General features: G+C 55.4%; 1 protein-coding gene across 1 annotated transcript in view; it reads right to left on the reverse strand.

Moving 5' to 3' along the window:
* Positions 1–17626: 17626 nt before the first annotated feature.
* Positions 17627–20553, reverse strand: part of FCHSD2 (FCH and double SH3 domains 2) — a 140850-nt gene continuing 137923 nt past the window's right edge. Inside the window, exon 20 of the mRNA XM_062578343.1 lies at positions 17627–19882. Coding sequence (XP_062434327.1) covers positions 19799–19882 — 84 coding nt within the window. The 3' untranslated portion in view covers positions 17627–19798. The remainder of the gene's footprint in view (positions 19883–20553) is intronic.

Genomic DNA, 20553 nt, shown 5'->3' on the forward strand with positions numbered 1-20553 from the left:
GGAGGCCAGGAGGGCCGGCATCTTCTCCGATTCCTACGTGTGTTGCGTTTGGGGATTCCCTGTGCTTTCTCTGGACACTGGCAAAAAGTGATGTTTGGAGGCACCTTTGCAGTGTCCTTTGCCGCTCGTGCTCTCGCAGGGAAATAGGGCTCCTCACACTCATCCCTCCAGGGAAGCTGGTGAAGCCCTGGCAGCGTCTCATTCCCTCCCTGCAAGGTGTCAGCAGCTGCTTCGGTCCCCACGGAGAAGCCACCAGTGCACGGAGGTTTGAAGCGTCAGCACAGCCCGACTCCTTGCTGTCAGCAGTGGGTCCAGAGCCAAGAGGAATCACAGGAGTCCCAAGTGGCTTCGATGGCTCTGCTCAGCCCCTGCCTGCCGAGAGCGTCTGTCCCATTGAGCAGCACAGCAGGAGGAAACCGAGCACGGAGCAGAAACCTCAGCCCAAGCCGGGATCTCGCCGCAGGCTGGGAGAAGGGGGATTGGATCACATGTTACGTTACTAGACATGTATATTTTTGCAGCTTCCAGGGGGAGGAGATTGGGCTGTGTCCATTAGCGTAACTACTCCGAGTAGCGTGACGGTGACCTTCACCCCATCCCCTGTCCCACTCCCTCCCCATAAATTGGAGGGAAAGGGGTGAGTCCTCCCTGTAGATCCCAACCCGCTGTGTTTGGTGAATGCAAAAACCAAAAGCCAAGGGACATACCCAGCCCAGAGTGCTCCTGGATGGCCAAAGCCGAGGGCAGCAGCTCTCCTCACCTCCCCTGGAGAAGGGCGCTCAGCAAGCTCCTTACAGAGCATTTCACTGCAGTGAGGGCCCTTCCCCCAAATCAGCTGAATTTGGGCACAAATAGCCCAAAAGATCTACTTGGGTGAGGTTCTTGGCTCAAAAGTGACCACCACCTTGCCGATCGTTTCCTTCCGGTAAGGCCGTATCCATCGTCCCCCTTCGCAGGAGCCAATTTAGAACGAATTCTCAGTTTCTGCCACCAAAGCGCAGATTTTAGCTCCTTTTTGGCAGTTCCGCCCAGCCAGAAGCCAAAGCAGGGCATGAAACAGCACCTCAAGACGTTGCTGCTGAGGTGGTGCCCACAGGGTGCTGCTGTCCCTGCGCAGGCTGGGAGAAATCCCCAAACTGGACTGTAGCCTTCCCTGGAGCCCTTGGAGGAAACCTAACGCACACTCCAAGCCCTCGGGCCCTGCCGTGACACCAAGAAACAGCGGCCGAGGCCAACGCTCCGAGCTCAGCCTGTGTCCTACCGCGTTTTTGAACAAGAGCCTAAGGCCGAGAAGAGAAAAAACATCTAAATCCCCGGCCCTCACGACCAGCGATTTCATCAGACGCGCCTTGGAGTTAATGAATTTTCCCTGCAAGCGGCTGCGGAAAATAAAACCCAGGGCAGAGATGGACAACACGAGATAGTTCACGTTAAATGAATGTAGACCGGTCCTGGAAAGTAATTCAAGTAGAGAGATGATGAATTGCAAGCACCGGTTGTAAAGCATTTGTAAAGTCTGCCTCAGATGGGAATTTTATTGCAGGAGCCGGAGTATTATGGTTTATTGCTGCCGTTGGAGCAGCTGCTACCGTTCGAGCCGAATTGCCGTGCCCGTTATAAATCCCCTCCTCGAGCTCCTCGTGACTGCAGCAGCTTTGGAAAAAAGCTCCTGAGAAACAGGCCCTGCCCCTGGGCGTTTGCAAAGCTCCAGACGGCGCGGCAGGGCGAGAGGCCGCGCCGTTGCCCGGCTCAGCTCCCCGCTCCCGGCTCCGTCCCTGTGGCCGTGCTAAATCAGGGCACTCCCCTGAATTTCTGCGTGGGCCTGAGTGCGAGCGGAGGCGGTAGCCTGGGCTCGTCAAAGGAAACCAACCACCTGGCTGAAACTCCAGGGTTTTAATACAAACTCGGGGTTATATTAAGGACGAACCCAAATTTGATGGTGGGGGGACGCGGCTCTGGAAAGGCCCGCGTGAATTTGCGACGAGCCCTGCAAACGATGCCCTCCAAAACCAGGCAGGAGCAGGGACCGTGCCGGGGCGGACAAGCCTCCGGAGAGCCGTCACCCGCGAGTCGTGCCGACCGCCGAGCCGCTAGCCAACCTGCCAGCCCGGCTCGATCGTAACTCCGGTAAATCCGCTAATCTGCCGGCAGCGGTTCAGTGGCCGTTCGCAAACGAGCTCATCGCGCCGACACTTTCGTTTGGGCATCTGCCCTTGTAAACAAGATTTTGCTTCGTTGCCTGGATTCACTTAGAGGGCTTTAAGCACGTTAGTAAATAATTTATACTTCCTCTATCAACAGGAAACGAAATAAGGGCGCTCGATGCAGTATTTAGCTGGAAATTGTTCTGCTCTTTACTATTTAATGAAGCCGCTTGGCTGCTAACAGAGGTAATTCCAGCACCTCGCGCCCCGGCCTTTCGGCTTCGCCCGCCCCGGCGCGAGGTGCGTAAAGCGAGACTTTAACGGGCAGCTCAAGGAGAGCCGTTTGCCCCGCTAGCATCACTTGAAACCTATCGGCTTAAGCAAGCGGATCCTAATCGGCTTTCAAGCTCCGGGACCCGAGCAGCGGGCAGGAGGCGGCTGTTTCTCGCCGCAATTTTTGGGCACGTTGAGAGACTCGACCTCGCGCCTCCCGCTCTCCCCGAAACGGCAGCTCCCTGCTGTTGCAGTGGTTTTTCCACGACTTCCTTAGGCAGCTTTTTTATTTTCAGGCCCTGAGGGACAGAGTTAAAAAAAAAAAAAAAAGAGAGAGAGAGAGAGAGAAAGAAAAGAAAATACAGCTGGAAAGCTCAATATACTTTTTCCCCACTACGCTGCTACCTGCAGCCTTAAGCTCTTTTCTGTGCTGGGTAATGAGGTGATTAAAAGCAATAATTACAGCAGGAAAAATTCAGCGCCGGAAAAAAAAAAAAAAAAATCCCACCGCTTCTACGTTCTTTGCAAAGACGCCGTGCTGCATCGGAGACTAGCCGCCGAGCAGCTCGTGCTGCTGCCTGCAAGCACGTCCCGGCAGCCCGCGGGGACGGTGGCGTCCGGGGGCGCTGCCCGGTCCGAGGGCACGGGCAGGGGAACGGCACGCGCGGCGCCGGGGCCGCTGGGCGGACGAGGAGCCGCGGACGCCTCGACCCGTCGGTCGGTGCGCGGCGCGCTGCACCGGCCTCCCGCGGCGCGGGTTCGCCTTCTCCGTGCGCGCCCTGCCTCCGAGCGCCGTCGGCTCGGGCCGCGTTCCTGCCCGTTCCTCCCAAAGCGGGGCCAGCGCCTCGGCAGGCAGCTCGGCGGCCGTTGTGCCAACGCGCGCGGCGAGCCCTGAGTCCGGCTGCTACTGCAGGCGTCAGAGGGAGACGCTAGCATCGCTCTGTGGCAGGTTTTGAGTGGCTTAACTGGCCTTTTTTCCTCTTTTTTTTTTTTTCCTCTTTTTTTTTGCAGCTGGCACAGCTCCATGGAGCTGCCCATCCGAGGAGCGCTGGATCCGTCGGATCCCTCCGTCCGGCCTCCTCTTGGGCAACCGCCCGCGCATCCCGCCGACGCTCGCGCCGGGAGTTACGGGCAGGCGGAACAGGCTGCGCGGTCGCCACTTCACCTGCCTCGGTGCCCGAGCTCAGCTAAATCGGCGCTTCCTACAGCATTCGCCCAGCCGGGGCCACAGATTAACACTACGTTGTGATGATGTCTGCAGGGTCCTAATTGGCCATAGACTAACAAAAACATTCCTTATTTTTGCACTATTACAGTCGAGCAGCAAAGCCCCAAATAAAACTACAGCTGCATCAACAACCTGTGTATAATTAGGTCATCAAACAGCAGATGCCGAGGCCAGCGGACGTTAAGTTGGCCGAACTCAAGCAATTAAATTGCCGTTGATTCAGCCACGCCGTAAACACGCAGCACCTACGGTCACCGCTGCCCTCATCTCCGAGCCGGGCGCGCAGCCACCTGCCAGGGAGCCCGCTGCTTAACAGATCTGAAACGCTGCATGCTGCAGGATGATGAAGATTGAGGGGTGTTGATAGGAGCCTGGGGACTGGGAAGATGGAGGATTTTTCCCAGCCTTTGCTTGAAACACTCGGGGGGTGGGAGAGAGGGGCCCGACTGCGACACGGTGAATGAAAGTAAAACCGACGATGAAAAATTCCAGATGGGCAGTGATAATCTGCGAGGCCTTAAAGCACCAGAAACCAGCAACGCTCCCTCCGTCCCCGAGATCCCAGCGACAACGCTCTGCGCTTCTCTCCGGAGCCGTCCGTCTGGGAGGAGGAGGAGGAGGCGTTGGGGCAGGAGTCAAAGGAAGCGCAGGTCTCCAGCCCCGGTCCCAGAGCCGGGCCTCAGAAGGCTTCACGCCGCCTCCTCTCGAGGGGACGCAGAGCTGTTTTGCAATGCAGAAAATGAATATGAAGGCATCAAAGTCACGGAATCATTTCTCGTGTAATCCAACACCAGCGCTCCTCGGGGACGCTTAAGCGATCTCGACTTGGCTGACCTCCATCCTGCAGTTCTTCCTAATGGCCGTTGGCACGAGGACAGGCTGAGCACTAATGGGGCAAAACCCTCTCCAAGGCCCGATTGCCAGCTGGGTCTCAGGTCCTAGTCTGCCCTCCGGAATATGTACATATGATTTTTTTTTTTTTAAATAACCCATGGTTTGCCAGACCGTGTGAAAACCAAAGCGGCGTGGGCACAAATACTCCTCAGCTCAGGACGGGGCAGGAGCTGCTCCCGAACAGCCTTACCACAACCTGGTTTTCATGTTGTCAAGCTCCTGCAGGCAACCCCCAAGAAACAACAAGCGAGCAAGAGCGATCAAACGGCTGTTGGTTTAAGCACAAGGTTATTTTCTAGGACATTAACCAGAGGCCTCAGAAGCTGCCTTGCAAGAGACCCATGAAGGGGGGGAAAGACACCTGAGCAGAATGCAAAAGCAGAGCCTTCAACTTAGTGCCTCCTCTTGGTTTTGATCTTTTAAAAATAGCTCTAAAGAAAGGACGAGCTCAAACCAGTGTTAGCACTTGTGAGTGGCTATTTGCTTTGGAAAATGAGCAGTTTCAGCAAAAATACCAGGTGATTGCCATCCAGAAAGCTCTTATTTTCAGTATGGCAGCTATTCACATCTCTAAATAAAACATTCAAGCTGCAGTAGAACACAACTGTTTTGCAAGAGCTAATAAATAAATGCAAAGTGTTTACCAAGCCTGCTTTTCTGTAGGAATAATACACTTAACATGCTAGAATTATCTCCGTCGACGTCTGGCTGGGACTTCAAATCAATAAATCGTCTCCTCATCCTCGGATTAGCTCAGTCGGGTAATTTCAAAAGCAGCAGCAGCAGCAGCTCTCCGCTGTTAGTCATAACAGCTCAGGCAGCTGAATTAACACGCGATCCCCCGCGTTATCCGAGAGCGAATCGCGCCCTGTCAGCGTCCTTGGGTGATAATTCGCACTGACCTCGACAACCATTTGTGGTAGTCTGAGCGCTGGGCGTGATGATGCTGGCTTCCTTTCCAGGAATATTAACTGTCAGGCAGTTAGTCCTTTCGCTCCCAACGCGGCGCTCTGTTGCAAGGGCCGGGCGGTGGCAACATCAGCTGGGGGAAGCAGCGTCGATTTATCCGGCCCCGCGAAGCCCGCGGCAGTCGCTGGCACGATGAATGCAAGCGGCGAGGGCCGGATTGAAGCAGAGATCACAGCTGTGGATTTATCGATGCAGCCTTTCCCCTCTCATCCCGCCACCTCGCTCCTCGCCTGCAATCCCTCGAGTGTGATTCTGAGCCAAGTTTTCAGCGCTTCCTATTTTAGTCTTTCAACTTGACGGCTCCCGGCGCTGGGTCCTGTATTGCAGCGGGTTTCTGTTTCAGAGACACACAGGCTTTTCACTAGAGGTGCTTGAAATGTGGCATTTCTATTTGGATCAAAACCCTAACGTATGAAAAAACACATCTGTAGTTTCTTATTTGGAATCCAGTTGTGCAGAGTCCTGGCAACCTGCTCCAGGTGACCCTGCTTGAGCAAGGGGGTTGGACTAGATGATCTCTAAAGGCCCCTTCAGACCTCAACCATTCTGTGATTCTGTGAAAACACTGTTTTCTGTTACAACTCTGGCAACACAATTCTTTTGAAAGAACTCAGACAGAGGTGGATACACTGAATGCTGGATGCTACATCCCGAAAGAGTCCCTTGATGCCTGGAGTTAGGAAGAAGACCCTGCCAACAGCGAAGCCCAGCAACTCTCAAGCCCAGCTAGATATCAAAGGTCTCTTGGCCCTGTGCAAGTCCTTGTCTACACTTGTGCTTCACAGGCATCCAGCTCCATATGAGCAGTCTGCAGCTGTGATGCTCCTTGACCTTCAAATGAAGCCTGGGAGCTCTCAGCAGCATCACAGCACGCGTGGGGATTCAAGGGTTTACTAGCATCAGGTCCTCGGGAAGACAAAACTTCCCAGCAATACTCCCCAGGAAAGCCGGGAGAAAACCTGGCCGGGTTTGGTAGACTCCTCCTGGAAATTTCAAAGCAGACAGTTGAAACACTGAAGCATTTTGGTTTAGTGACAGATCTTTTTCCCGGGTTTGCCAAATCAGCATTTCCTAACAAAGTCTGCTTCATTAGAAAAATCTTTTAATGCCTTCCCAACTTTGCATTTTCATTCCACATATACTAATGCCAGACCTGGGCACTGCCCAGATGTCCACCAACACAAAGTCTCTGCTGAATCAGCGACGACCTAGGCCAGCTTTCTGTGTCCGTGCAGCCTGGGAGAAGACACACGATGCCCCATTTGGCATATAGTTAGAGCAACACAGGTAGCACCTGATCTGGTACAAAAATGAACCTGTCAGAATTTACCAGATGCATCTAAACCGGCAGCAGAAGTTTGTCTGTACTTTGTATTACGGACTTATCACTGAACCGTGGCCTCAGAAAGCCTGCTATCACCTTCATGCCTTAACGGAGCAACCATCGTCTGGCTTTCCCTCTGCTCTTCTGGTGCACATGTCCAAACACAGCTGCTTAGAGCCTTTCACTGAAGCTTCTGGGAAGTCCAAGTGCTCACAGCTTCCCTGGGTCTTTCTTCCAAAGCTCTGCCAGAAGTTTTCCTCCTTGTAATTTTTTTTTCTGGCATCCAAACCCGCTGGCTTCTAGCTCTAATACTAACCACTCGCATTCTTCAGCCACAGCCCCCTCTTTGTCACTTCTCTTCTTTTGCTGCTGGTATGGAGCAGCCCTTTCTTCTTCTTAAGGAGCAGCAATTTTTGTCGTCTCATTTCTGAGAAAAATGCCAGGTCTCCTCTTTTAAAGCCAATTCTGCTCGCTCCACAGAAGCAGTAAGCCTGGGACAACCACCCCAAAGAGCACAAATAGAAAAAACATGTAATGCAGTGGATTACATCCTCATTTTTCAGAGATCAAGGAGGTCCTCCTTAAAAGCAGGACATGAAATTAAGAACAGTTTCTAAAAAAACGCTGTAACTATAATTTTAAGCTATCAGCCTCTCATGTCTCATAATCCAAATTTACTCAGCAAGTTAATTCAAGGTTGTTGCTGTTTTGTGTCCACACTAGAAGCCCTCTTGCCTGAGCATGGTGGTGCCCACAGATGGAGGGCCTTAACCCCCTCGCTGCCCCATATTATAAAGCAGGGGGGAGGCGCCGGTGTTAGAGAAATTAATTATCACAGTCGTCTGCCCAGGACACAGAGGTGGAGCTGAATTTGGCCCACTCTGCAGGATTCAGCTGAGCAAAACAGCTGTGCTATGGGATTTAAAAAAGCTGCCGTCAGCGCTCCCAAAGCAACAAGACCTGGAAATTCATTTGTCTTTCAATAAACAACGGAAAAAGGAGAAGCAATTGCAGTAGACAAAATTAACTGCACAGGAGCAGAGGCAAACCTCACAGCAACTGCTCTTGAATTTGCATTGAAACACAAAGATCTAAACCAAACCACTCCATTAAAAACAGAGAAAATTCAGGGCTGGAGCACAAAAAATTTCAAAATAGAAGGATACTTCATCACACAACCTGATAATTTTACAGGTTTATCTTTGCTGAAGGTAAATCTTCCAGTAATGTTGCACAGAGAAGATACAGAATTTGTCTAGAGCAACGCAGCCGGTTAACGGGAGAGCTGCCAGTAGGACCCCTGCTCCCAGTTTCCCCAGTCCAGCGTCGCATCGCCGTTGTCTTTTCCTTGCTCAGGGCCGTTCTGCGTGCGTCTCGCTAACGTCCTTCCTCCGCACCGCGTCGTACCCTAGTGATCAGCGCAGGAAGCTGCTCCAGCTGCTTAGCGGTGACCGTGGAGCAAGGACCCTTGTTAGCGGCCTTACGCAGAACGTAGTAATGATCCAGTCACTGGTTTCAGGAGCAGGATTTCTCCCGGCAACACTCAGGAGACGCCCAAGGATCAACAGGCTCCCCCATCTCTTGGTATCCTGCTCTGAAGCAGTAATGGTCATTACAAATGTTAGAGGATATTCAAATCCAAATCTGCAAAGTAAGCCCCGATTGGTATTTCCATTTGCATCGAATCCAGAGACATTATTGTCTGAAATGATATATTTAGGTGCAAGAAGAACCAGAGTAGCTGGAGAAACAGCCTCTGGCTCTTAGCTTGCAGGTTGGAGGTTAAATAAAACAAAAAAGGCAGGCTGAAGGCCTGACACGAGAGCTGCCTCCTGCCGCTGGGCGGGCGAAGGAGCGTCCGCGGCTGGCTCAGAGGCCTGAGGAAGGAGAAAACGTGCTGCCGACACTGGACACGACATCGCAAAGTCAAGGCAGGGCCAGAGTGGCAAAAAAACGTTCTCCAGGAGATGCCCGTGGTGGTGGAGCGGTTCCCAGCTGTGCTGGTCATCTGCAGCTCTGCCCTTCCCACAGGACGTTGAACCGATGCCCCTGCCAGGGCTCGAGGGCACGCAGAGGCCCTCAGAAGAGCAAGCGAGAGGCTCGCCGTGCGCGCCTGCCCCCGGCAAAGCCCGGCCTGGCTGGGACCCTGCAGTGCCCGGCTGCCGGGACACTGGTGGGAGGGAGCTGGGAGAGCTGCGGCGGGTGGCAGCGCCAAGTGCTCTGCCCAGGAGCGGGAGCCCAGGATCTAGGACGCTGGGGTTGGTGGTGTGAGCCCTGGGGGGGGGGTCCCCATCTCCAGCAGCTCACCTCTTGAGCCTGTGTCTTCTTGAAGACGCTTGCCGAGGCTTCAAGCCTGCTGGCAAGGTCCATTTCTGGAAGGGAAAGGCAGAAGGTGAGGAGAGACCTCCGACACCACCAGGACTTGCCCGCGGATGGGGCTGCCTCTGGCAAAGCCCTCGAGGAGAGCGGGAGGGACATGACCGTTCCGGCCTGCTCTTGGCAGCCCCTCTCTCCTCCCTGGCAGTCCCTGCTGCCCAGGGGGACGAGGGTGTTCTCCACCCTTGCCCTGGGAGCAAGGAAGGCCAGCGGCAACCGCACAGCCAGGCCACCGGGCTTGGGCTTGGTGTCGAGCCTGTCATTGCATGAACTAATTCCAGCATGGCAAAAACACCCCTCAGCGATGAAGATGTCCCGTTCTGGTGTCCTTCTCACCACTTCTCCTACCTCATTGCTGGTGGGCGTCGTGTCCCCTGAACTGGGAACTTTGCACGCGTTGTTCACTGTAAGCTCAGCCCTGTCTAGCACAGCTGCTTTTTGCAAAATCCGTCTGGATCTGCTGTAATTCCCACCTCTAACTCGCTTGCCCTGCAGTTCGATACTGCGTGCTCTGGAGACCTGCTCTGTCCTGCCACGATTGCCGTCCGCAGCAAGGAAGAGCCGCCCCAGGGCTGGGTCCTGCGCACTGCGACTCGCCAGGTCTGGCCTTAACCAGGGCTGAGGAGCTGCCGGCAGTGATCTTGGTGGAAGACTTGCAGTGCTGATAGCCCAGACCTCAGCGTATTTAGGCTCTCTTTCTGCAAGTCCCAGAGGGTTGCTTAGGGCCAACAGGGAGCTGCAGGGCCCTGGTCTGCTCTGATGCTTCCAGGTTCAGGTGATTAAATGTAAGACTGAAAAATCAGCAGTACGGGGCAGGAAGCAGATCCATTTGCCCAAATGAGTAGGCGGGAGTGTAAAGAGCAGAAAGCCAGTACAAAGTATAAATAATAATTTTGGAAGGGTAACTACTTCCCATTCGGGTGAAAGGCAGCATCGAGCAGGAGAGTGGTGCTCTGGCCGCACCGTGTTGGCAGCTGTTTACACAGAGCCCGGAGCCCCGCAAAACTGGCCTCTCCTGCCCCACGCTCCCTCTGCCTGCTCACAGACAGTTTTCCTCCTGGTTATGTGACGTGTGCAACTACTGCGATGCCTTCGACTGTCTGCTGGATCAATACTGTGACTTCAAAACCTATCGCACCTTACTATAGGGATTCACCTAGGTATGCAGTGCAACTCCGGGGAGGCTCTCGCAGTCCCCCCTGGAGCTGTGCAGCACCTGTAGGGCTCGTGTCTCTCGTTTGGTTTTGCAAAGGGGAAACTGAGGCACAGAACCAAGGTGTGGATTTGCCTCCTGGGTTACTTCTGCCTTCCTATATTTCTCATCTCCAGCCTTTCCGAGGCAGAGGGTGTGTACACGGGTGTCCCTGAGCGAGCGAGCGGGAAGCCCATGCACGCAGCAGACACTTCTTGCATGAAGTCTGCATTCAGCTGTAGAAATACATGTCTGTACTAACAGGCACAGTGAGATGAGGAGAACTATGAGAAAAATCCACCGAGTGTCCGTCTCCCACGTGGGAGAACCAGTCACCGCTCCTGGATCTCCCCGTGGGTGACGGGGATGAGCACGGAGGACGGGTGCCAGCAGTGGGGCAGCGTCCGAGTGTCCTTCCTGCCCTGTCCGAGCCGGAGCAGAGCCGTGGGACACGGTGGCACCGCGGGGACCATCTAACACAGGGCCGTGCCTGGCCACAACCCAGCGCCCGGGGCGCAGACGGAGGACGGGACGCGCGGGACCTCGGCCACCAGGGACGCCCCGAGACTCGCAGGGGCGCCGGACCCCGCTGGAGCATCCCGCCGGCCCGTCCCCGCCCCGGGGACCGTTGGTGGGTGCCGGGGTGTCCCAGGAGCCTTTGCTCCCTCCCACCTCGGCGGGTCACAGTGGCCTCGGAAGCGTTGCCGGGAGCTCCTGGGGAAGCTTCCGCACTCCTCGGGCGACCGAGGAGTTGGGTGCTGCTGAGAGAGCTCGCTCCTCTGCACACCTGTGACCCGGAGCAACGTGCTGCCGAGAGAGCTCGCTCCTCGGCACACCTGTGACCCGGAGCAGCGCCTGCCCCGCTCGCCTTCCCCCTCGAGGCCGGCCGCGGCCATGCTGCGAGGGGGCGGCAGCAGGAGCGACCCGCCGCAGGGCCGGCGCTTCCCGCTGCCCTGGCGGCACCGGCGGTGGGAGCTGCGCGGCGGGAGCCTAGCCGCTGCCATCGCCGCGCTGCCGTGCCGGCGCTCCGGCCGCACCGCCGAGGACGGGCTGCCGGCGCCCGGGGCCGCGAGGGCCCATCTCTGGGGCCTGACCTGCCTCCTGGCCTGGCTCCATCCTCCGCGGCAGCCGCGCGCCTCCGGCGGGGCCGAGAAAGCCCCTGGAGCCGACGAGGCCCCGCGCGGCCCTGGGGACCCCTCGCCGGGCCGGGCGCCCGCCGGAGCCCCCGCGCCAGCACCATCAGGGCACGCGGGGCTGCTGCCGGGGCAGGAGGACACCAGCGCCCCGCGCTGCCCCTCGGGCGGCCTCCCGGGGCCGGCTCGGGACCCCGGCGGCAGCAGGCAGCGAGGCAGGATGGGCCCCCGCACGCCCGCGCTGCTGTGTAAGTGGTCACCCGCCGGCCGCCCCACGCGGCGCCCCACGGCCGGGACGCGCCTGCTCCCCCGCGCCCTCCCGCTCACTGCCCTGCCCTGTCCTCGCAGCGCGCCCGTGGGCCTCGAGGAAGAGCCAGGCCGGCGCGGCACCGTCCAGCCCCATGGAGGACCAGCACCCGGTGAGCCGCGGCACCGGGCAGCTCCGTCCCGAAGGCTCGGAGGGTGGGAAGCGGCCGTGCCCAGGCTGCCTTCCCACGGGGCCCCGGCTCCCCCCACCGCAGCGGGGGCCGCGCCGCGCAGGCGCCGAGCACCGGCACCCCGGCCCCGGCAGCCCGGGCCGTCCATCCCCCGGCCGGGCAGGCCCACCGGCCTCCCTCAGCATCCCTGCCCTCCGCGCTGAGCCCCTCTCCTCTCCGCCCTTGTCCCCAAAGGCCCAGGACAGCTTGGATGAAGAGCTCTCCTGTCCTGGCAAAGCCGAGGTGCTGTCCGGCAAGGAGATCCCCGAGATGGGTAAGCCCCGAGCTCCCGGGCAGCAAGGCTGGGGGCAGCCGGCGCTGACCTGCTCGGGGGCGTCCGGAGCGGCCTGCCAGGCAGCCCGGGGGCAGCCGGGGCGGGCAGGGGCAGCCCCGCGGGGACGCAGCGTCCTCCCTGCTGCTGGGCTTCGCCTGCCTGCCCCAGGCCTCGGGGAACGCTTGGAGAGCGTGGTGGGTGCTGGCCGTGCTGGGCAGGAGCACCACTCAGGCGATTTCTCCCCTTCTCCCATCTTCGTCGTCGCCCCGGGGCGCAGAACGGCCTCCCGCGGCAGAAGGGCATTCCACCGAGCCCAGCTGCGACGAGGCCGTGGAGGCAGCCGTCTGCTACATCACCAGATATGTGAAGGACCTGGCTGCCTACATGAACGAAGCCATCTCGTGGGGTAGGGCGGCAGGGCTGCGCGGGGAGCTCTCGTGCACAGCCGGGTCGGGCTCCCGTCGACGCACAGAGCAAAGCGCCTGTGATGGGATCGGCCCGAGGGCGAAGCTCCTTGGGCAGAGCGGAGCTTCTGGAGCTCCAGGTGGGCGGCCGGGGGGTGGGAACAGGGAGCTGTGCGGTGCCCCTGGCTCGACACCAAGCCGAAGCCCGGTGGCCTGGCTGTGCGGTTGGCACTGGCCTTCCTTGCTCCCAGGGCAAGGGTGGAGAACACCCTCGTCCCCCTGGGCAGCAGGGACTGCCAGGGAGGAGAGAGGGGCTGCCAAGAGCAGGCCGGAACGGTCATGTCCCTCCCGCTCTCCTCGAGGGCTTTGCCAGAGGCAGCCCCATCCGCGGCCAAGTCCTGGTGGTGTCGGAGGTCTCTCCTCACCTTCTGCCTTTCCCTTCCAGAAATGGACCTTGCCAGCAGGCTTGAAGCCTCGGCAAGCGTCTTCAAGAAGACACAGGCTCAAGAGGTGAGCTGCTGGAGATGGGGACCCCCCCCCCCCCCAGGGCTCACACCACCAACCCCAGCGTCCTAGATCCTGGGCTCCCGCTCCTGGGCAGAGCACTTGGCGCTGCCACCCGCCGCAGCTCTCCCAGCTCCCTCCCACCAGTGTCCCGGCAGCCGGGCACTGCAGGGTCCCAGCCAGGCCGGGCTTTGCCGGGGGCAGGCGCGCACGGCGAGCCTCTCGCTTGCTCTTCTGAGGGCCTCTGCGTGCCCTCGAGCCCTGGCAGGGGCATCGGTTCAACGTCCTGCGGGAAGGGCAGAGCTGCAGATGACCAGCACAGCTGGGAACCGCTCCACCACCACGGGCATCTCCTGGAGAACATGTTTTTTTGCCACTCTGGCCCTGCCTTGACTTTGCGATGTCGTGTCCAGTGTCGGCAGCACGTTTTCTCCTTCCTCAGGCCTCTGAGCCAGCCGCGGACGCTCCTTCGCCCGCCCAGCGGCAGGAGGCAGCTCTCGTGCCAGCCCCTCGGCCCGACTGCGAGCAGCAGAGGCAGCACCTCCAGGTAGGAGAGGCGCCCGGCGCCCGCGCTCGCCCCAGCGCACGGACGCTCGCGTGCACCCAGGCGGCGCGGCACAGCGCGGCGCCTCCGCTCGGCACGGGCGCGGCGCCGATCCCCCAGCCGGGCGACGCCACCGAGGGCGCCCGTCACCCGCCCCGTGCCGGGCACAGGCCAGGCTCTCGCTGCAGCCGCTCTCAGCCGGGGGCTCTCGCTCTCGCCCTGCTGCAGGAGCTCGGCGAGACGCTCCTTGCCCACCAGCAGCTGCTGCACAAGATGGAGCAGCAGTGGCAGGAGGCCGAGAAGCAGCTGGTAGGTACCACGGACTCGGCGCGCCGGCCGCCGCGGCGCTCCCCCGCCCGGCGCCCCTCTCGCCTCCCTGCCGTCACCCCGGGGCACGGCAGCGGGGCTCGGGCAGCAAAGAGCCTTGGCCAACCCCATCCCCGGGGAGCTCCCCCGGGGCAGCGTCTCCGGGCTCTTCCCTTGCTGTTAGTCCTCGCTCTTCCCGGGGGAGCCTCAGCCTCCGGCACTGCTTTGTCGGCAGCAAAAGGAGAAGGCAGAGCTCTTGGACCTGCCCTGCGGCGAGGAGGAAGAGCAGGAGGGGCCGGCCGAGGAAGAGCAGCTGGGCGCCTACGGCGCCGCCAGCCCCGACGGCGAGCCCAGCTGGAGGATGGCTCTGAGCCGACGGTGAGAGCGCGGCTGCCCCGCGAGCCGGCCGCGCGGCCCCAGCCCGCCCAGCGCTGCCTCCCCGCCGGCGGCGCGGGGGCCCGGCTCGAACCCCCTGCCGCCGCTCCGCTGGCGGGGAGGACGGCCCGGAGCTGCAGCTCCTTGGGCAGGGAGGGCTCCCCCCGGGGCCAGCAGCGCCCCGGGGACGCCCCCGGGCCACGCACGGCCGAGCGAGGGCGGAAAGCTTGTCCTCCCGCCCGCTCAGCTTTGCCCCTCTCCTCCTTTTCACAGCGTCCAGAGCAAGTGGGAGCTCCTGCAGCCGGCGGTAGGGAGGAGCTTTAGTGCCAGGCTGCCCAAATTAACAGCCTGAGCGTCCCCGAGCTCCACCACGCTCTCGGGCAAGGCCGGCACCAGCATCCTCCCGCAGCGCGCCAGCTCCAGCGGCCCCGGCAGCCCCCCGGCCGGCAGAATGGCAGCACCGCGCAGCGGGACGCCGGCCGCCGAGTGAGATCTTGGGCTGCTGCAGATAAAAATAATTCCAGGGTTTATTTCTGGAGGAAGAACGGGGAGAGAAGAGGGCTACGTTTCCCCCGGGGATTTAGAGCACATTCCGGCACGGGTACCAGCTGCCGGCAGTTTCCTCCCGTTAGGGCAGGCAAGTGCGCTCGCAGCCCAGCCGTGCCCGGACTCCGGGGCCGTTCGAGTGGTGAGTGACTGCACGTTTACGCACACATCTACCAGCATCCCTTCCTCGCTGCGAACCGACAGTTACTCACTGCAGATGTCAGCTGGTTACTGCAATTCGGCTCCGCTAACCAACCAGATTTTTTTTTTTTCCCCTTACTTTCCCCTGCGCCGCCCTGAGATCACTGCGGCGCTTTTATTTTCCGGTTGAAATGACCTGCGCTTCTGCAATGCAGAGGCTCACTCGCTAGAGCGATCCTTCTGCCAGGTTTGTGCTCCTCAGCCCCCTCGGGGAACGCCTCGAGTAGGGAACTGCTCGGTGGTGTAAGCACGTCAGCATTTCCCGAGCTGCGTTTTTTACTGGCTTACTTGCTGCCTCCCTGAGTTGGGTTAAGTTTTCTTGCCTTTGATCACTCACTCTCTCCAACCTCTCCGTGAGCCTTGAGCTAAGGTCCCAGTATCTCCCAGCTCACTCCGGAAGAGAACTGGTCAGACGATAGCTGGAGGCAGCACCACTTCCTTCTCTCCCTTCCACCAGTTTTACGTACGGCATCAGATCTGCAAATGGGAGAAAAGATGGGGAAACAGGTCTCCATCCAGAGCAACACCTTCTCCCCTCCCAAGCTTCTTGGGAGCCTTCCTGTAAGGAAAGGCCAATTCAAGTATTTTTCCTGCTCCGTCTGCTGCTCCGCCGCTGAGATTTGTAGGTCGTTAATTATAGGGACCTTGCTGGAAGATCGAGCGGCGAAAAAAGTGCAAGTTGCAGAGCAGCCTCTCCTCTGAGCAGCTTCTTATGTGCAGAGACGCAAAAGATCCTTTCTTTTGCAGAAGGCAATGCGGTTTTCGTTCTCTTTTTATGGACAGTGAGAGGTATTTGTGTTATATGGGAAAAAGAACACAGCTACACGTCTGCGTTTCTCTGGACGCTCCCGGGAAACGAAGCAAGGCCTCGACGCGATCTCCTCGCGTTCAGGTAAACCACGCTCCCGAGCCCCGCGGCCTGCGGCCAGCTGCGGGCTCGCTGCCGCTCTGCGAAGGGGGAGAACCAGGTTCACCTGCGGAAATCCTGCCTCCATTAGAAACCCGGGAGCTCTGCGGCGAACTCTCCCAGGGCCCGAACGTGCAATCTCTGCGCTGGCCACGTTCCACCTGCTGCTGCTCTAAATGTCAAAAATTTAGCATTTTTTTCCCCTTTCTTTTTTACTCAGCGCCTTTCTGACTCTGAAGGACCGCCACGTGCGGTTGAAGCCACCACAGCTCTCCCCGCTCGCCGGCCAACGGCAGCGCTCGGGGCTCTAACGCCCCCCGGGGGGGCGAGATTTTCACGGAAATAAGTCACCTTCGCGCTGCTGGCAAGAACGGCGTGGTCGCAGCGTGGTCGCTATCCGTGCCATCGCGGCACTGCTTCTCAGGAGGGGGGTGCAACAAAAAGTAGACAAGGCACGAAGGGAGGCTGTGAAAAAAAAATGGAAGAAATAGCAAGGGACATTACTGGTGAATCTATGGAATTAGCATCATCTGTAAGCGATGCTGACAGTGAAAAGAGTTGCAAGCCAAAGAGGTTTGTGTGTGATGCAGGATGAAAAGAGCAAGATGCTAAAAGAAAAGGACAAAGCAGTCAAAGCAGCAAGACAGGACAGTAATTTTTGGAGGAGCACTGCGAATGTATATAAAAAGCAGGGGAAAATGGGATTTCTCTAAGGAAGAGGCTGCAGGAGTTCAGGAGAAAAAAAAAAAAAAAAAAAAAAAAGATGAAAGCCTGTATAACAGTTTGGCGTGAACACTGGAAATCAAAGATTAAAGACCCAGCCTAGCACCGCAGCAACGCCGGAGGCCAGCCCGGCTGCACCGGGATTTCGGAGCAGCGAAAAATACAGCCCAAACTCCAAACAAAGCGAAAATCGGGAGCACGTCAACACGCAGAGCTCACGTATCTTTTAGCTCCTAATGCAAAAAAAAAAAAAAAAAAAAAAAAAAAAGCGCTTACCTTTGAGAAACTAAAATTAGCAAAGCAAGGCGCTGGTCACACAAGGGCCGATCCAGCGCGCTGTCAGAAAATAACTCGGAAACCCGGAGCGTGCAGGCGTCTGAAAGCTCGCGAGGTCTGCGGCGCCGCGGAAACGCTCCTCGCGCAGTCCGGCGAATCGGCCCCGCTAACGGGGCAGGCGCGCTCAGGAGCCATCATCTCAGCCCCCTCCCTTCTCCGCGCCGCCCTCCGAACTGCATATTCAGGATATTCAATTGTTTTCACGATCGAAGCTTTGTTACCGGCTCTCCATTTTTCACGCAATGTTGTTCCTCGCCTAAATACCACGCTGACGTAAGATCACTTTCAGTATGTGCCTAAGTGTTTTCTTGAGCAGGAGATTCAGATTCCTCTGTAAAAGAATAAAGCGTGAAAATGATGCCCCCAAAACCTCCTTTACAGCTTTATGCTCAAATGCAAAGTTCCCTCTGTGTTACGGAGCTGAGCCCAGAGTAAATCTTCTGCTGACGTCTCCCCACAAACGCGGCAGCGCTCTACAGCAAGGCAACCTCGTGGGATTTAGTTCCACTTTTTTATTATTCAACTTTTTATACATAATAAATACAAACTTTTTACAGCCAATATAAAGAAAGCATTTGCACCTATGCTTTCAGTGTACTGACGCTGTACACGATGATACGTCGAATACATGCCCTGTATGAAGAAATCATAGTTAAAAAGGAGGCATATTTTTACAACTTTTCTTCTTTTTTTTTTAAATAAAATTAGCAGCTCTTACAGAAAATATTTTAAAATACAACTAAAGAGACTTTAAATAACACTTTCTGAATTTTGAAAGTCCAGGCATGAAGGACACAGAAAAACTGGCCAAAGAAATTGAACATGAACGTTATGGCAACGCTTGCTTTTCTTCTGCATTGTGAAGCTTTCAAAATTTCTGCAAACAGTTACATCTTTTTAAAAACGTCTCTTTTTTTAAACTTAAGAACAAGTTTGATAAACACATAAAAAGACCTCAAACAGATCAACAGGACAAGAGGTGCAAAAGAATGAAAAAATATGGAAAAGACTCTTCATTGGACAGTCACTGATTTCATAACTGATCAATGAATTTTTTTCTCTTCAAACAGCCCCACTCTTGGTTAAAGATCCCACTGGGAAAGGAGATTGGCAAAGGCGAATGTTTCAGAGACCCAGCTTGAGTTGGGATTTACAAGTATGTGCAAAGTTTATGATAAAATCTTGTTAGATGATTTTTGTAAATGCAGCCTCAAAAATAGCCCTTGTTAGTAAACTAAAGGTAGAAAATGTACTGGCGTAGGAAAAAAAAGGTGAGCACATAAGAGCGCATTCAACATAACCCATATAACAGCTTAAAAACAACAAATTTGTGATGCTTTCTAACTGAAGCTTTGATCTGATGGATATTGCTCTTCTGAGAATAATTTAGTGAAAAATCTCGTCACTTTTTCCCTCTGCTCTGACCATTCTTCTTCAGGTTACAACTCGGAATACCCTCTTCTTTTCTCTTTCACGTGAATAAAAGAAAGCGGTTTCCTTTTCAGAGATCTCTGATTTAAAATTAGCTTTGAAATTCTTTCACTCTCTATTTTGTGCCTAAGAGTAATTTGAGAGCATAGTCTGTTATGTTACTCTTGGCCACAGAGGTGGTCTGAAGGCTTGGTATAAACCAGAGATTTTCTTGGTTCTCCAGATTTGGCTAGTTAATGGGCTTTGCATGGGAAAATGCTACAGGACCATCCAATGCAAAAACTATATAATGCATGTAAATATTCTAAATGTAACTTCTAACTCTAGCCAGATGTTCTGGTGACAAAGATATACTGCTAATGTTGGATAATAAAGTACAGGCAATAACTGGGATAAGAGTGACCCAAATACTTAAAAAAAAAAATCAAAAAGCCAAAATCTGCTAAGAAAAAAAAAATGAAGCTCAATTTCCAGATCTAGACAAAATCTCACTTACTTTTCTACCAGTTGGTTTATGCTATGGAACAAGATGTTGCTACTAATTCAGCACCTCCATATTAGATCCTCTATTACTAAATGTACTGCATAAATATTAATACAAAGAACATTTAGTTCTGTTTAATTGTTAATTATCGAAGAGGTGTGCATTAATGTAATTAACGCCATATGATCTGCATCACTTTTCCTTATAAGATTATTTTCCTTTTTCTTCCTTCTTCAAGGGGATAAAAGAGGAGCCAGCCTCTCCTTATACTTATTTTTCGGTTCCCTTTTTCATTCTGTAAGATCTGATTAATACCTAATCAGACAAGTAATGCTACTTGAAGAATTGACAATCTTAACACATTCCTATGGCAACAGTAATATACTGTACTAATGCACGTGATATAAGTATGCTATGACTAACTTGCATGAACGAGGCTCTTTCCTAAGCCTCCATATAAAAATTGACCATCTTCAGCCAAGAGAGAAACCTGCTCCAAGGCGATCCTCTGCTCGCTGTTTGGCCCATCTTGGTTTGTGCTAGAGGAAGAATGATATATACAAATCAAAACAAAAAAAAAGGCACAAAATATTCATGACTGTGGGAAGGAGTCCACCATGTCACTGTCACATAAAATCCTTCCTATCTCTTGCTCTAGGAAAAGTCTTCATCATGCAAAGGTGCCTAAAAACGAGATCGACCAAATACCGCGTTTGGCCTTGATTGTAGCACTACTACTGAACTAGTCCAATCGTTACACCAGAGTAATTTCCACGTCCTCTATCTTCTCTGTCGTCCGGCGATGATGCTGCGTAGGGGGCGGCGGAGCTGCTCGCACCTGGAACAGCCAGAACCAGCACGGATTCATCAGAAAACGGTCAAAATTTCAAAGCCTGACCAGACTAAAGCTGAGACTTTGAGCACACCCCCCGAGAAGCTGCAAACACACAGATACTGTATTAACGTAGCTATAGTGAGCAACCAGCTGAACTCTGGTCCAGTTATCTCTGACATTAGCCAAGAAATACAATTAAGCCATCAGTTCTTTTAATGATTAAAAAAACAAGTAAAAATTAAGAGCCACCACTTTTACATGACTTTTCTCCAGGATGACTAGTAGTCATGAGAATGCAAATATATTGAGCAAAACAAGCTTTTTATTCTGCCTGTATCAATGAAAACTCTGGCAGATAAACCGAGAGGAACTCTGGACTCCCCATGAAGTGCCGGAAGCTGATGCCACTCTTGCCTGGAACCCGGGTGGGCTGGAATCCCCAAGAAGGAACGTCGTGTTGCATATAAGCAGGTTCCTCGTTTAATCAATAACTGACCTTGGTGACAGACAGCTGAAATCTGATGCTATTTTCGTACTCTGACACATCAGTAAAGCTGGAGCATTGCAATCAAGCTTTAACAGCATTTCACGCAGAATTTTTACGAAGTTTTCGCAAGACACCACAGTGACTTGCTACGAAAAACATCACCTGCCGGGCATGGAATAGCTGTGCA

Source organism: Rhea pennata, chromosome 1, assembly GCF_028389875.1.
Source record: "Rhea pennata isolate bPtePen1 chromosome 1, bPtePen1.pri, whole genome shotgun sequence".
Classification (NCBI taxonomy): domain Eukaryota; kingdom Metazoa; phylum Chordata; class Aves; order Rheiformes; family Rheidae; genus Rhea; species Rhea pennata.